General features: G+C 37.2%; 1 protein-coding gene and 1 non-coding gene across 2 annotated transcripts in view; one reads left to right on the top strand and one right to left on the bottom strand.

The window, feature by feature from the left end:
- Nucleotides 1-1662: 1662 nt before the first annotated feature.
- SLC30A7 (solute carrier family 30 member 7) overlaps nucleotides 1663-16162 on the bottom strand; it is a 75963-nt gene continuing 61463 nt past the window's right edge. The window contains exons 10-11 of the mRNA XM_060090200.1: nucleotides 11635-11784; nucleotides 1663-2938 (exon numbers count right to left, since the gene is read on the bottom strand). Of these exons, the coding sequence (XP_059946183.1) occupies nucleotides 2891-2938; nucleotides 11635-11784 (198 nt within the window). The 3' untranslated portion in view covers nucleotides 1663-2890. The remainder of the gene's footprint in view (nucleotides 2939-11634; nucleotides 11785-16162) is intronic.
- LOC132484729 (U6 spliceosomal RNA) lies at nucleotides 13570-13675 on the top strand. Its single transcript, XR_009531286.1, has one exon. It is a non-coding gene; the product is annotated as a U6 spliceosomal RNA (small nuclear RNA).

The raw sequence follows: 16162 nt of genomic DNA, 5'->3' as shown, positions 1-16162 counted from the left end.
GCATCTGGAGTCAACGATTTGGCTGCTTTACAAAGGTGCACAAAAGTCACAGTATTTTGGTTATTGGTGTTTACCAGTAGGCTTTGAAGAACGCTGGAGCATTCCAGGTACATGGGAAATGCCAGTAACATCTGTTACCACTTCTTTATGCCTCTGCAGAAGATGCCATGGGGATGTGGGAGGAACACTGAGCTACAGATAAACTAGATACTGTCCTTCACAAAGTGCACAAGGAGTAAGCAAAATAAGGGAACCGTACATAGGTTAAGCCCTTCATCTCTATCAATATAATCTAGATTTAAAAACACAAAACTAGTATAGGTAGATTTCTCTTTGGGGAAGTTTACTTGGCAAGGTAAACATTCCCTGAACGATACAATTTTTTTCTCCAGAGAATATTTGGTTTTTAAAATATTAGCAAAGTTATACTCAGCTTTTTTTCCCCAAGAATTAGGCCAACAATAGGGACATTCTAAATTTATAAGAATAATCAAGGAGTATTTCTCAGTGAAATTATCTACTTTAGCAATACATCTATGCCAAGAACATTGAGAAGACAAAGTATTTCCTAAGAGGGAGAAGAAAATTCCTTTTTGTCCTGCTGCACACACAGGTTTAAGAACATTTCATTAAAGCATAAATGTTAATGCCAACCTGCTAAATGATATGAACTGGAGATCTCTTTTAACAGGTGCAAAACTAAGAGTTTCATCTCAGTCAAATGTCCTATATATATACTCTATTCCTTATCAAAGAAAAAAACCATACTCATGCACTTGTGTACTGAGAGCGTAGTTAAATAAAGTGATGCATATTTTGACAAGAAACTTCACTTGAAATGGAGGCCTCAGTGAAAGGCAGAATTGGATCTTCAATGTGCACTGTAAATTTTACAGGCCAGTGCAAAAATTATCTCTGTATGTGAAATATCAGTACAGTTTCACATAATTAGTTTTTAAAGGCACATATCTAAAATCCCCACCTTCATCTAGATCTTTCATTTTCCACAATATGCCAGAACCTATAGAATATCGCAGGCTTCTATCAGGCTTGGTAGTGGATGCAAACTTCCAAGTGACTACTTATAATGAAAAAGCAGTACCATTATCAGGACATTTCCTTTTATATTTCCCTCCTGAAACATCGTAACAATTGTTTCAGTTAAATGCATTCTACTGCAGTAATTCTTAGCTTTAGAACTGCCTGGCAGTAAGTAAAAATGTTTTGAAAATACTACTTAATCTGCAAAAAGGGGACTATCAACAGTCCATAGCAATCTGCAGCGGTTTAGAAAAGCATGAAGAAAGGAGTCTATAGTTTTCCTAACACAGTGTATTTCGTAAGTTGTAGGTCAGAAATAGGGAAACAGATACCTTGAAACTTAGACAAAATCAACAGTGATTTCTGCCACATCAGTGAAAAAGTGCTTATTACTGATCTACATTCTAAACATTCATTTCCATCCTGCAGGGTTTTCCCCCCAACAATTTTATTTTTTCCCTTTCAGTTAAAAGGGAATATATAATACATTGTGATAAAATGAAGTACAATGGGAAAATGTCTATTCAGAACAATTTCTTCATAAAACACAGAGAATATTTAAGTAGAACATTCAAGCACTTATCTCAAATTGCAATTTTATTTTTCAAACACACAAGAGCCTAGAAATCAACTTATTTATTAACTTCCAAGATACCTGTGTTAGGAAGAGTTCTATGTTACCACATTTACTCAGTACCTTCAATACTTCAAAGTCAATAAAATGCTGCTTTAGGATTCCTGAAAGCAACTGTATTTGTGTAACACTTGCACAGGAAAACGTATGACTTGGCATTTGAAGAATGAAAAAGCAAAGTAACATTGTCACAACCATTTCTGCCTTCACTCTACATGCCTTTTCATTAATAGAATCTATAAAAACAGCAAGGAGAGATATATGAAAGTTTATCACAGACACAGTAGCTTTCATAGAAATTTGGAATTTAGCAGATGTTTTAAGTAAGTCAAAACACCCGTCTGTATAACAGAAGCATTTGCAAAGTTTTGAAAACACAGTACACAAAATAATTTAATGTAATAATTGAATTTGATTTAAAAAGCAAAATAACACCTTTTATTTTTTGATGGGATAAAGTAATAAAAGGCAGATTTTTATATATCTAAAGCTATGCTGCAAGTACACAAAAAGACATCTGTATACATTACTAACAAGAGTCTTATTTTGTACAGAATACATAATACCCATTAAAAAAAAACATATACATGACCTTTGATGTTACATTTCTATGCTGGCAAATACATTTTCTGATACAAAGGCACTTTGAAAACCCAATATGGTTTGGTTCATAAGTTTGCAAGGTACAAACAATTTTACAAACGTGATTATATTGAAGAACGTCAACAATTGTGACATTACATATAAAGCAGATTTCCATTTTTCTTTTTTTTTTTTAAATAACACTGGTTTTCTGGGAATGAAAGCATTGGTTTCCAGCAGCTTCAGTGAAGACATTCCAGATGATTAGAGGCCCACTGTCTGAATTTCTTACTGGCTAGGATGAGGGGTGGGAGTGAGGGCATTTGAAGTGAAAAAAAAAGGAAACAAACAAACAGAAAACAATACCCTGGAACAAAACTAGAAACCTCAGAAATCAAAATGGTTTGGAGGGAAGAAGCACAGAAGACCAGAAGTCCAGGAGAGATCCTCTTAATTCTGATCCCTTAGTTGTAAACTCCTGGCAGAGCACAATCGGCTGACTCTGCCTGGTCTACTTGGTGCTGGGGAGTTGTAGTGATGATTCCTCCTTTTAAAAAGTTAGGTACCATAATTAGGATTGTACAGTACCAGAAAAAACTAGGTCCCCCAAAAGGCATAATTTCTTTCATTCATTTACATGGCCGCAAAGTCAATCTGTACATAAAGCTGTCTCACTCCGGCCTGAAAAGTTAAAAAAAAAAAAAAAAAAATTAGAAAATCAAACAAATCAATAATAGACTATACATTTCAGAAAAGTAGTAGGAAAAAAAATTCTTTTCTTTTTTTTTTGAAAAAGGGAAGAATTATTTTTCTTTTCTGTCTTTGGGAAAGAATTCTCCATTTTTCAACATAAAGTGCCAATAATTTTATTTTAGAAACAAGTATGTTAATAAGTTGCAAAAAAGATTCTCCATTTAGCCCTACAAAAGAAAGCTATGCTACTAATTACATGCCCTGCCCAAGTGAATTTTGGAAAAATGAGGTTACCCAGCTACCATTATTCTGCTGGAAAACACCACAGTGCTTGACTAGTTGGCTACCAAAATCATAAATCTATCCAGTCTAAATCTTCCTATGATAAATGATTTTAAACACTGAAATAAGCATAACCATCTACTGGTTATTGAATTACTTTACACTCCAACTCCTCTTTTCAATTTTGGATATAAACTTGCTATTCAAGGACACTGATCTCAAAATTGCCCCCATCTCTCCTGTTTTATCAATTTTTCTATATTTGCTGTCTATAATTCCTTTACTCTCTTCTCTCTTGAACTCATTTCAACCAAACTTTTGCTGCCAACCACTTCCCAAAACTGTCAAGGTCACCTCTAAATTGCTTAGACCAGTGCTCAATTCTCAGTCCTCATCTTAGTAATTAATCTAGCAGCAAGGACACGGATGATCACTTCCTCCTCCTGAAACACTTTTCCTGCTCTTGGCTTCCAGAGAATACTCGCTGGTTGCCCTTTTACCTCACTTATCAATCTTTCTCAGTCTCCTTTGTGGGTTCTTCCTCCTGTCTTTGAATACTAAACACTCAAATACCCAAAGGCTTAGTCCTCAGATCCCTTCCTTTTTGACACTTGTCCCCTAGATGGTCTCACCCAGTATAGTATCCAGGCTTTCAGTACCATCTACATGCTCACACCTTTTGTAGACTGGAACCTACCTACCATCTACCTGACAGTTCTACTTGGATGTCTGACAATCATCGAAACACAGCCAAGTTGATCCCTATTTCCTCCCCTCAAAACTGTTGATCCTGTATCTTCTCGGGCTCAATTCCTTCCTCAATGCTGCAACGTAAAAACCTTTCTTTCTCTCATACCCAACCCATTAGCAAACCTGTTTGCCTTACCTTCAAAATAATGCAAATACAGAATCTGATCACTTTACATCACCTCCATTGCTATCCCCTGGCCCAAGTCACTATCATCTCTTGCCTACATTTTGTAACGGCCTCTGATCTTGTTTTCACTCTTTTACCTTTGCCCTCCTTTGGTCTGTTTCCAGCAGAGGAACTATAGTGATGTCACTCCATCACTCAAACCCTACAACAGCTTACCTTCCTCAGTCCTTAGCCCAGAGTCCTACAATGGCCTTCAAAGCTTTCCCATGATCTGGCCCCTATTACCTCTCTGATCTCATCTCTTATTTCTCTCCCTTTGTTGACTCTGCTCCAGCCACACTGGGCCCTCTGCCTGGAACAACGTTCCTCGAGATTGCCACATGACATACTCCCTTTCCTGTCATATCTCTACTCAGATGTCAGTGAAGCTTATTCTGACCACGCTATTAAAAAATGCATTCAATTCATTCATCCAACAAATACAGTTTGTGCATCTATTGGAATCCAGGCACTCTTCTGTCCCCCAGGAATACAACAGCCAACAAAATAGGTAAAAAAATACCCTTGCCCTCATGGAGTTTATAAGCTGCTGGGAACTAGGAAGGAGGGGAGATGATAAACAAGCAAATAAATATAGTATGTCAGATGAGATGATGAGATAGATATTACCTATCTATCTCTATCTATCTATCAAAAGAACAAAAAACAAAAACGAAGCTTGGTGCAAGAGATGGTAAATGCCTCAGCAACCCCAGTCTCCCTACCCTGCTCTCCCTATCTATAACACTTATCACTTTCTAATATATCATAAAACTTATTTGCTGTGATGCTGTTGATTGTCACTCTCCAATGATAATGTCCGAGAGAAAAGGACTTTGTCTTGTCTTTTGCTGCTGACTCCCAGAACCTCAAGTAGTGCCCAGCACACAGTAAATGATCAATAAATATCTGTTGGATGAACTGAAATTCTACTAATTTCCTTCTTTCAAATAAAAAAAATTTTTTTAAAGATTAAAGCATACAATCAGTTACAATAAGCACTTTCTTGTCAGCAACATAGAATGAAGAGTAAAGTGGAACATCTAAGAGAAAGAAAAGCCGGAGTGGGGGATAAAATAATAACGCTACCTTCTCCCAGGAATTTCTGGGCTCCTGAAAGCATTACTTTCTAGCATGGCTTTTCTTCTAGCATTCCAGTCGGAGGGCTCTGCCCAGCACTAATGAATGTCTAAGGAGTCAGGAGCTGCTCTAGCTGAATAAAAAAGCTGGAAAAGACCCCAGTAGCTTTCCAGCACAGAAAACATGCTAGTGTTTTTGCCTCATTAAAAAAAAAAAAAAGAAAGAAAAAGAAAGAGAAGAAAAATCCTTGCTGTAGTAAAGTTCTCTGAAAATACATTGAATTGCACGCACTCAGAGTTTTGTGGCAGAAAAAAGATAGAACTTAACATCTGTATGATTTTAAGCTAAAAATTGAAACAGAATCTCTGTTTTCCTAATTTTAAAAGTGTTGATAAATACCAATCCTACTTATTTCACAAAACTGTTATATATTCATCCAGTATTTGACAAACATTTAATAAATCCTTGCTACATATCAGGCACTATTGTAAGGATCATATGTGAATATACAAGAAAGGATTCTTACGTGCTATAAAAAAAATTATTATGATTGATTATATTTGATTTACTCAACCCAGAGGGGCCACGTAATAACTATACTTAGGAGCCCTTCTGCAAAATTCTTGTGTATCTAACCTTAGGAGAAAACAACTATTGCCCAAATAAACTGGCTTAATTTCTTTTCTCTTTAACAAAATTGTTAATGAAAGAAAAATGGACAAGTTGGGCTCCCATTATTATCTCTGCCACTTTCCTAACCAACCCCCCCCATATACAGTGAAGATGGTAATAAGAAATGAGGTAGCCCAAGGCAATAAAAAAGAAAGAAGAAAAACAGAGGCTAGGTAAATTGATCTTTGCATAATCACAAGTTAATTCCTCAAGCTGATATCTTTCCCCAGAGGGCCTACTGCTTTACACAAAAGCCCAGTCTAACAGAAAAAGTCATTTTGTTTCATCCATCTGGCTGGATGGGAACACCTTTAAGTCTTCCAGCTTCCCATGTTCCTTTCTCAATTTCCTTCAATGTAGAGAGAAAAAGTGGAATTTCCAAAGACTCCTTTAGGAAGTCACCTACTTCCTGAATGCAAACTAGGTTTTCTATACAGTTTATCCACATGACAAAGACATGACAAATACTCCAGCAGATCAAAACAGTGCTCAGCTCCATTAAATATTCTACCTACCACTGGGATGACACTAAGGCCGGCTGAGGGTTGTCCTCAAAAAAAGTGAAAACCATAGAATACTTGTTATGTCTTATATCCTGAGAGTCATGTATAAACCATAATTCAGTTAACACTTTTTTAAGTTGGAAGGACAGCTAGTTATTTTTAATATCCATGCTTCTAAGAAAATAAGTGTTAACTTGAAATCATAGACTTACAATACTCTCCATAAATACTCATTGTTGTGGAAAGGAAGACAAATCAGCAGTAAAAAATTTAGAAAAATAAACAAGAATACGGCTAAAGAAAATTACTGGGTTGTTTGGATTTCTCTACCAATTCTCAAAAACTGCAGAAACTTTCTACTTTAATTTTTGACTCAATGTAGAATATTAGTCTTTATCCCTTAAAAATGAATTCTTGAAAAACTGCCTTACTCTTCCATGTGAAAACTGAATCATCTCAGAATTCGTGAAATAGTGACTTAATATGATAAAATTACAAGTCATGAACAATAACTTGGGTCTGGGTTCCTTTTTCTGTATACTGGGGAGAATACCCCACCTGTGTTGCAGGTAGATTAATACGTTAGGTGCCTATCGCAGTGCCTGGCATGTGGCGGGCTCTCAATACGGCTAGCTGCTGCTGCTGTTATTATTTCCACCATCATCAACCAATGGACACTTAACCCCTGTGGATTAATTAAAACCAATCAATCATTATAAAAGATTAAAACCTGCTACACACAGGAAGGGTGGAAAGCTAGCTAGCCACCTGGAAAGGCACAGAGAGCTTCTCCTATTCCCTACTGCCAGAGACAGGAAGGGATCACACACGCAGGACAGTGGTGCAGATGGGAGGTCCTGAATCTGGGGGAACTCCCATCTGGGTTAGTGAGGACGCTTTTTGGTTCCTTCCTGGCGATCAGTGTTAACTTCTATTTTGAGGCTAGAAAATAGAGCACAGAAAGCTGAAGCAGGAAGCTAGGGGTTTAGGACTTAATAGGTATAACAGAAACAGGCAGAAGAGAAGATGGAAGATATCAAGGTACAGTTTCTATCAAGGAGTAAATAATATACATTAGCCTTTATTGTCTTTTCTGCTTTGTGGAATTGAGGAGGGTAATGAACCCAAGCATATTCTAGATTTTTCTTGAAACTTTATTTCTAACCAAAGTGTATTAAAAAAATTAACAGACGATATCAGCCAGTTTAAAACAAGAAACATAAATGATAAATTGCCTTCCTCATCCAGTATCCCACATCCACTTCCTGTTCATATACTAAACATAAATAATAAGTTTTCTATTTCATCTGTTCCCAAATGATAAATCATTTTTAAAAAGTTAGTGCACGTGGTGGAAAGGAGAGGAACTTTTTCTATGTCAACAAAAAACCCTGGATTATCACTTAACTAATAATCCCAAAGGAATCAAAGTACTAAAGAGACTTCTACCAATTCACTAGTATTGCTCTATACTCGTGATAGCAAGCCAACTGCCTTAGCCATTCATGATTAAGTGATAACTATGGAACATGAGAATAAAAAGACATGCTTAATGTACAGTTCCAAAACAGTCACAAAGCTTATAGTTTTAAAAACAGAACAAAATGTTATAATTCTCAAACTTATGTTAACCTTTTCAAAGCTAACCCCATATAAATTTTAACAAGAACAACTTTTTAACCAAAAAAAAAAAAAAAATTAATTCCAATTTAAGATCAGCTATAAGAAAAACACATTAAAATGTCATAGAACCACAAAGTATTGAGAAAATCCTTCTTTTGGAACTAAGGCCACCAGTATTTCAAGTCTTTCTACAAGAAATGTACTTAAAGGATTAGTGTAATTTTTTTCTTAAAAATGGAGCAATTTGAGTTTTATTACTTATGATAAGTAAAATCTATGATTAAGATATAATTTAAAAATTTTTAAAAACGTAAAAAAATTTAAATTTCATTTCATGAATTGCAAATGTTACTGCAAAGCCTTGGATATACTCATGGCATAATGAATATGCATGACTAGGGCATAAGCAGAAAAGGAAAATAAATTAATAAAAAACTTCAGTTTTGCATACGTCAGAACCAAAACAACTATCACAAAACAACTTTATAATCATTAAATGTATGGAATGAAAATCATGAGAAGGATGACTTCCTTCTGCCTGCTGGGAAAAATGTGTTGAACCATTTTCACTGCAAGCCTAAGAGAGTCCCTAGTCTCTGCAAGGAATGAAATCAAGTGGGCTTGACCTTAGCTGATAAAAAGGCTTAAAATATGTTTTAGAGCTTAAAATTTTCAAAACCCAAATACAGTTTCCAAAACCAAAGAAGCAGCTGAGTAAACTTTCAACTTCAGCCATTTTAAAAGCCAAGATTTCTAAGGTTACCAGAAGAACCTCCCTCCACCTACTTCAATTACAAATTCAGCAGTTATAAGCACAGACACAGCTGCTCGCGCATTTCTAAACCTATAAATTGCATTCCTTCTCAGAGGGAAAATTAAGTGACTTAAGTGCCAAAGTCTTAGGACAGTATGAGGTATCCTAGAGGTGGACAGAAGCTCAGACTGTGAGGGTGGAAGGACATGGTATAACTAGGAGAAAATCGAGACTGAAGGAGAGAATAATGATCTAGAAATGGCAGTGAAAAGCAAGGTTGTTGCTAGTCATGTTCTCCTTTTTGCCTCTGAAAAAGGGAGGAGGTGTGAGAAGGGTTCAGACAGATTGTGTAGGTTTTGCATGCTGCATTATGAAACTCATGGTGGTACAGACTTCTTATAATGTCTGTTAAGAAAAGACAGTTCTTAAATGTCTAGAGTAAATAAGTGGTACCAGCATACTGATTTGTAGTAGAGGAAGTCTGGCTGTGGCCTACATTACAAGATTATTTCATTAATTATTCCAAAGGAACATAACCGTACATCTCTATTAGAGAAGAGAGATCGTTTAATTTATGCTAAGGTCCTGAATTTAAACTGTCAGTCTGTCCCTCTCTCTTTCTCTATCTATATGATGCTTAGAAGGGTCTTTAAGACTTCAGAGAGAAAGTAACAATTGAATTGGACCTTTACATTAGAGTAGGATTTTTGTCTCACACAGATAAGTAAATAGTCTGGTGGGGCTGGTGTATGACGTATATGGCAATGAATAATAGTAGGAGAGAGGCTTGAAAAGTTAATTGTGTCATGCTAGAAAGTTTGGGCTTTATCCTGGTGGCAATGAGGAGCCACCAAACTTTTATTTTTTAACTTTTTATTTTGAAAAGGCTTAAAGTCAAAAGAATAGCACAATAAATGCATATCTACCCATCACCTGTATAAACCAATTGCAAACATTTTGCCACATTTGCCTTATTTCTCTATATATGTATTTATTTATAATCCTTTTTACTTTTGCTGAAACATTTGAAAATTAGTTAGACATCCTGATACTTTGCCACTAAAGCCTTCAGCATGTATCTCCTAAGAATATGAGCATTCTTCAATAACCACAATACCATTATCGTACCCAAGAAGTTTAACACCTACACAATTATATGAGCTATTGTGTAGTCCATATTCTAATTACCCAATAGTTTCCTTTGTGGCTGTTTCTCCCCAGTCCAAGATCCAATCAAGGACCACACATTGCATTTAACTGTGAAGTGTCCTCTAATCTAGAAGAATCCCCCATCGTTCCTTTTTTTCCTTTCATGACACTGACACTTTTTAAGAATCCAGGGTAACAGTCCACAGGGTGGGTCTGTCTGGTTGTTTATTAGTGACGGGATTCACATTAACCATTTCTGGCAAGAGTGCCACACAGGTCATGCTGTGTACTTCCCACTGCATCACATCAGGAGGGCTGGGTCAGTTTTTAAGCACAGATTTCTTTTTTCTAACATCTTTATTGGAGTATGATTGCTTTATAATGTTATGTTAGTTTCTGCTGTATAACAAAGTGAATCAGCTATACATATACATATATCCCCAAATCCCCTTCCTCTTGTGTCTCCCTCCCACTCTCCCTATCCAACCCCTCTAGGTGGTTACAAAGCACCGAGCTGATATCCCTGTGCTATGCGGCTGCTTCCCACTAGCTATCTATTTTACGTTTGGTAGTTTATATATGTCAGTGCTACTCTCTCACTTCGTCCCAGCTTACCCTTCCCCCTCCCCGTGTCCTCAAGTCCATTCTCTATGTCTGTGTCTTTATTCCTGTCCTGCCCCTAGGTTCTTCAGAACCATTTTTTTTTTTTTGGATTCCATAAATATGTGTTAGCATACAGAATTTGTTTTTCTCTTTCTGACTTGCTTCACTCTGTATGACAGATTCTAGGTCCATCCACCTCACTACAAATAACTTAATTTTGTTTCTTTTTATGGCTGAGTAATATTCCATTGTATATATGTGCCACATCTTCTTTATCCATTCATCTGTCGATGGACACTTAGGTTGCTTCCATGTCCTGGCTATTGTAAATAGTGCTTCAATGAACACTGAAGCACAGATTTTTAAGGCATGGAATCAGTTTCCTCATTAGATTTATGTGTTAGATAATTTTGGAAGCAGTGTCAACATCTAGATTTTTTGCCAAATATTTCCAGCAACCTAGACCAAAAAAAAATCTGTGGTCTCTCTCCTCAGATATTCTTGACATGATGTTCTTATTCTGCTGGTATATACAGAATAACCGAGTAATCACTTTTATTTTATCAGTCACTGACTATGTCAACTCATGATGGCATAAACATTACCTGATATAATTTGGTTGCAGTCATGCACTGACTAATTAATGATTCCATATACAGAATTAAGAAAAACTCAACAGCATATTAAGCCATTAAATGACACAGAAGTAGAGATGGCTTTGCTATCAACAAAAATGTTAACATAGTTTGCTTTTAGCTAACGTCACTGACCAGACATTATTCTTATTCCACATGCTACCTGAGAATTCCTAGCTTCAAACATCATATAACATGTCTTATAAGGAGTGTACAGTAAGGGAGAATCTACTTTTTCTTAAAGGAGCTCAAATCAGTACAACAATGAGTAACAGGACTATCTTCATTAACAGTATTCACTAAAGTAAGGATCTCCCAAATTTGACTCTGTGGTTGAAAAAAAACTTTCACACTTACCTCACAGTGTAGTATATATATATTCAATATGTTAAATAGTAAATATTTTTAAGACTAGTAGATACAATAAATTCCTAGACCCTTAAAAGAAGTTAGTAAAAAAATCATACCTGAGTAAAAATATTATGCGTTTGGCTTAAAATCCACCTGGCATCAGCATCAGGTGCTACTACTAATTTCAAGGTCCCAACATAAACATCAGAACATAAGGTCCAGAAATGCTGTTCTTGTAAACTGTAAACTCCTTGCAACTGCTGCACCTAAAATATAAAGAGCACATATTAACATGAACTCAAGTATAAGTACACCCAACTTAAATTATGCAACACATCAGTAAACATGGATTCTACTCTCTAATGAAAAAAGTGGCCTGGTCGGGGGGTGGCTTGAATTGATTAACAAATACCTACTGGGTACTACTATGTTCTGGTACCATGACAGGTGTTTGGGAAATATAAATGAGCACATATCAAAATTTGTAGGGCACAGCTGAGAGAGCGCCTAAGTGAAATTTACATATTCAAATACAGTTGACCCGAGAACAGCACAGGGGTTAGGGACGCCAGCCCTCTTCTCAGTCGAAAATCTGAGGATGCAACCAACCATGGATCATGCAGTACTGTGGTTATTTACTATTGAAAAATATCCATGTATAAGTAGAACGTGCAGTTCAAACCTGTGTTGTTCAAGGGTCAACTGTACATCGATCAGAAGACAAATATAAATACATGTGAGCTAAGAAATTAGGAAAAAACGACAAAGTCAACTTAAGAGATAAAAAGGAAGGAAATAAAGGATGGAAATCAATGATCCACAAACTTAGAAATGACAGAGTTCACAATATCAAAAAACGAGTTCTCTGAAAAGATTAACGAGCTAGAGAGTCAGTGTTTCGTATGTAATGGGGGCATGTTTTAGACAGGATGATTCTTCATCGTGTACAAGAGTCAGGAACTACAGGATCTTTGCATCCCCAGGACCCAGGGAACTACATGCCAACATATACCCTTCCCCAACTCATGTGACAACCAGAAAAGGGAGGGATGTCTCAAAGTTTTTCCAGTGGCTCCTTAAGTGTTCCACACCCTTAGGTTGACAACCACTGGCAAGACAAACTCTGATGGCAGTAAAAAAATAAAATAAATGAACATGCAATTAAACAAAGTACAAAATGAAAATGGAAAAGAACTACAAACAACAGATTTTAAAAACCATAAAACGAAATACTATATGAATGTATCAATATGTGAGTGTACAAAATACTACAGCTGAGTAGAATCCAAACACTTCTCACCACCTCTACTGCTGCCAGGCTAGTTGAAGCCACTTTAGTTTGGATTATTATAATACCTTATTAACTGGTCTCTCTATTTCAAGCCTTGCACCTCTTTATCTATTCTCAAAACAGTAGCCCAAGTAAGAATCTGTTACTTTAGATCAGATGCTTTCACTCTGTTCAGGATCCTCCAGTAGATTCCCATCTTACTCTGAACAAAAACCAGTGCTTTCACAATGACTTACATGGACCCACGTCACGTGGCCCCTTGTTATTTACCTTATTTCCCTCATCTCCTACTACTCCTCCCCTTGCTCCCTCTTCCTCAGCTACAGAAGCCTCCTCACCACTCTGAAAAGTCAGGCACACTCCTGTCTCAGGGCATTTGCTATTCCCTCTGCCTGGAGTGTCTTTCCTTCCAGATTTCTGCCTGGCCTACTTTGTTTGGGTCTTGACTCAAATGCCATCTTCTCAGGAGACCCTTCTACTGTTATTCTATCTAAAACTACAATGCTCTTATTTTTACATTTCTCTGCTTTGTTTTACTTTTAGGCATATAATGTCACATACTACATTACTTATGTTATTTATATTGTTTCTTGACTGTCTCCTCTAGCAGAACTCAAGCTCAATAAAGGCAGGGATTTATTTTCGATTTTTAGGTTTTGTATCCTCAGCACCTAAAACTGTAAGGACCTAAGCCTGGCCCAAGTAATTGCTCAGTAAATAGTACATGTATGTATATAAAATGAATATAAATTCAATTTTGGTGTTTGCTTTGGTAGCACATATACTAAAATTAGAACAATCAGAGAAGATTTACATGGCCCTTGTGCAAGAATGACATGCAAATTCATGAAGTGTTCCATGGTCATTTCACAATGTACATGTATATCAAAGCAACACATTGTACACTTTAAATATACATAATTTTCATTTGTCAATTTTACCTCACTGAAGCTGGAAAAAAATAAATAATAAAATCAGAAAAGCAACAACAAAAAACACAATTTCAAAAGTCTAGACAAAAATGAATATATTTCTGGAAATACAGAAAATGCTGTAATATAAGAAAAAACCAGAAGATATAAAAGGGCCATTAAAAACTGAAAAGGTAATAAAAGTTCTCTTTCATAAAGCACCCCCCACCCCTAGTCCCAGAGGGCAGACTTTCAAGAAACTTAACATAACCTCTTAGTTTTGCCAGAAAATAAAAAAGAGGTGCTATCTCATATAAATAAGAAATAATCTTGATCCCCAACCAGATAAAGACAATAAATCATAAGCTAATTTCTCTTATGAATTAAATAAGCTAACTCCAACAGTATATTAAAAAATAACATATCATGACTAAGTTAGGTTTATCCCAAGAGGGAAAGATTAAACATCAGAAACTCTATTACTGTTATTCTTCAATTAGTGAAGCAAAGGAGAAAAATCAGTCATTTCAATAAAAGCATTACAATTATTTAATAAAATTCAACCCCTATTTATGATTAGAAGGACACTTCCTTAACTTAATAAAAGCTATCTACCCAAAACGTGCAGAAAACGCTTAAGGAAAAAAACGTTAGATGTATTCCCTTGAAGATCAGGAAAATCTTTACAAAGATGTCCAAATCACCGCTATTGTTCAATACCTCTGTATAGATCTGGAGGAGATGAACTAAGATCAGAACCCAGAAGTTAAAACAAAGGCTCAATGTAAAAAGATCTTTATAACAATTACAACAATTTAAAAGAGAAAGAGGGGCTTCCCTGGTGGCGCAGTGGTTGAGAGTCCACCTGCCGATGCAGGGTACACGGGTTCGTGCCCCGGTCCGGGAAGATCCCACATGCCGTGGAGCGGCTGGGCCCGTGAGCCATGGCCGCTGAGCCTGAGCGTCCGGAGCCTGTGCTCCGCAACGGGAGAGGCCACAACAGTGAGAGGCCTGCGTACCGCAAAAAAAATAAATTAAAAAAATAAAAGAGAAAGAAGTTACTCTGTGAAGGGGTTAACTACCGATTCCTGTAAATAGTCAAGAATCTGAATGACCAACTGAACGTCGCAAAGGAGATTCTTCCAACAGATAGAAGTCTGGGCCAAATGAATAATAAGATCTTTTTGAATTCTGAGATTCCCTGATTCTTAAGTAATCTATTTGGGCTGTCAATTAAGAAAAAGTTGAACTTATATCTATCAAAAATATTTATTTTTATCAGAATTTGATGCATGTAGGATCACTTTCTGTAAGCTCCAAGACACTTGGTGGGAAATGTGAGACAATAACCATTGTGCCCTTTAAAAAAACTGCTTTTACTAGGGAAAGAGGTCAAGGTGCACTTCCTCTTTCTCTTTCAGGACTCTGATGACACAGTGGTTTGAACCTGATATCCCTCCACACTTCTCTAAATGGAAATGGTATACTGCTAGGGAAACAACACCCTGACTGAACAGATTTCTTCTACCTCCATAGATATAGCAGTACAAGCACATTCCTGCAGTTATCCTAAAGCATAAGTTAAGGAATGAGTCTTATAGAAACTGGCATTAACTTTACTCAAATTAAAAAAAGTGGGGGGGGGGCTTCCCTGGTGGCGCAGTGGTTGAGAGTCCGCCTGCCGATGCAGAGGATGCGGGTTTGTGCCCCGGTCCGGGAAGATCCCACATGCTGCGAAGTGGCTGGGTCCGTGAGCCATGGCCGCTGAGCCTGCGTGTCCGGAGCCTGTGCTCCACAACGGGAGAGGCCACAACATTGAGAGGCCCCCGTACCGCCAAAAAAAAAAAAAAAAAAAAAGTGGGGGGTGCTTCCCTGGTGGCGCAGTGGTTGAGAGTCCGCCTGCTGATGCAGGGGACACGGGTTCGTGCCCCAGTCCAGGAAGATCCCACATACCGCGGAGCAGCTGGGCCCGTGAGCCATGGCCGCTGAGCCTGCGCGTCCAGAGACTGTGCTCCACAGCGGGAGAGGCCACAACAGTGAGAGGCCCACGTACCGCAAAAAAAAAAAAAAAAAAAAAAAAGTGGGGAAAGTGTAGCTACAGCTGAAAATCTGTGTCGCTCTTCCTGCTCGGACAGTGTGGTTTAACAGAAAGAGCATGAGCTTTTAAAGCCAGAATGATATGGATTCGAATCCAGATTCAGCCACTACCATCTGTAACTTTAGATGAGTTACTTAAATCCTCGAACCTCAATTTTACTCAGTTTTCCTAGGGAAAGGAAGATGAAACTTACCCTGTATGGTTAATGTGAAGAAAAGAAACAATATATGTAAATCACTTAATATAGGGACCAGCTTAGAGTAGGCGGTCAATAAATTGCCCCTTTCTCTTCCACAACTATGCTGACTGGTCCTACCTTAAAATCATAAAACCACAAATGTCAA

This window comes from Mesoplodon densirostris, chromosome 2, assembly GCF_025265405.1.
Source record: "Mesoplodon densirostris isolate mMesDen1 chromosome 2, mMesDen1 primary haplotype, whole genome shotgun sequence".
In the NCBI taxonomy this organism is placed as follows: Eukaryota; Metazoa; Chordata; class Mammalia; order Artiodactyla; family Ziphiidae; genus Mesoplodon; species Mesoplodon densirostris.
This window is presented reverse-complemented; position numbering and strand designations above follow the sequence as displayed.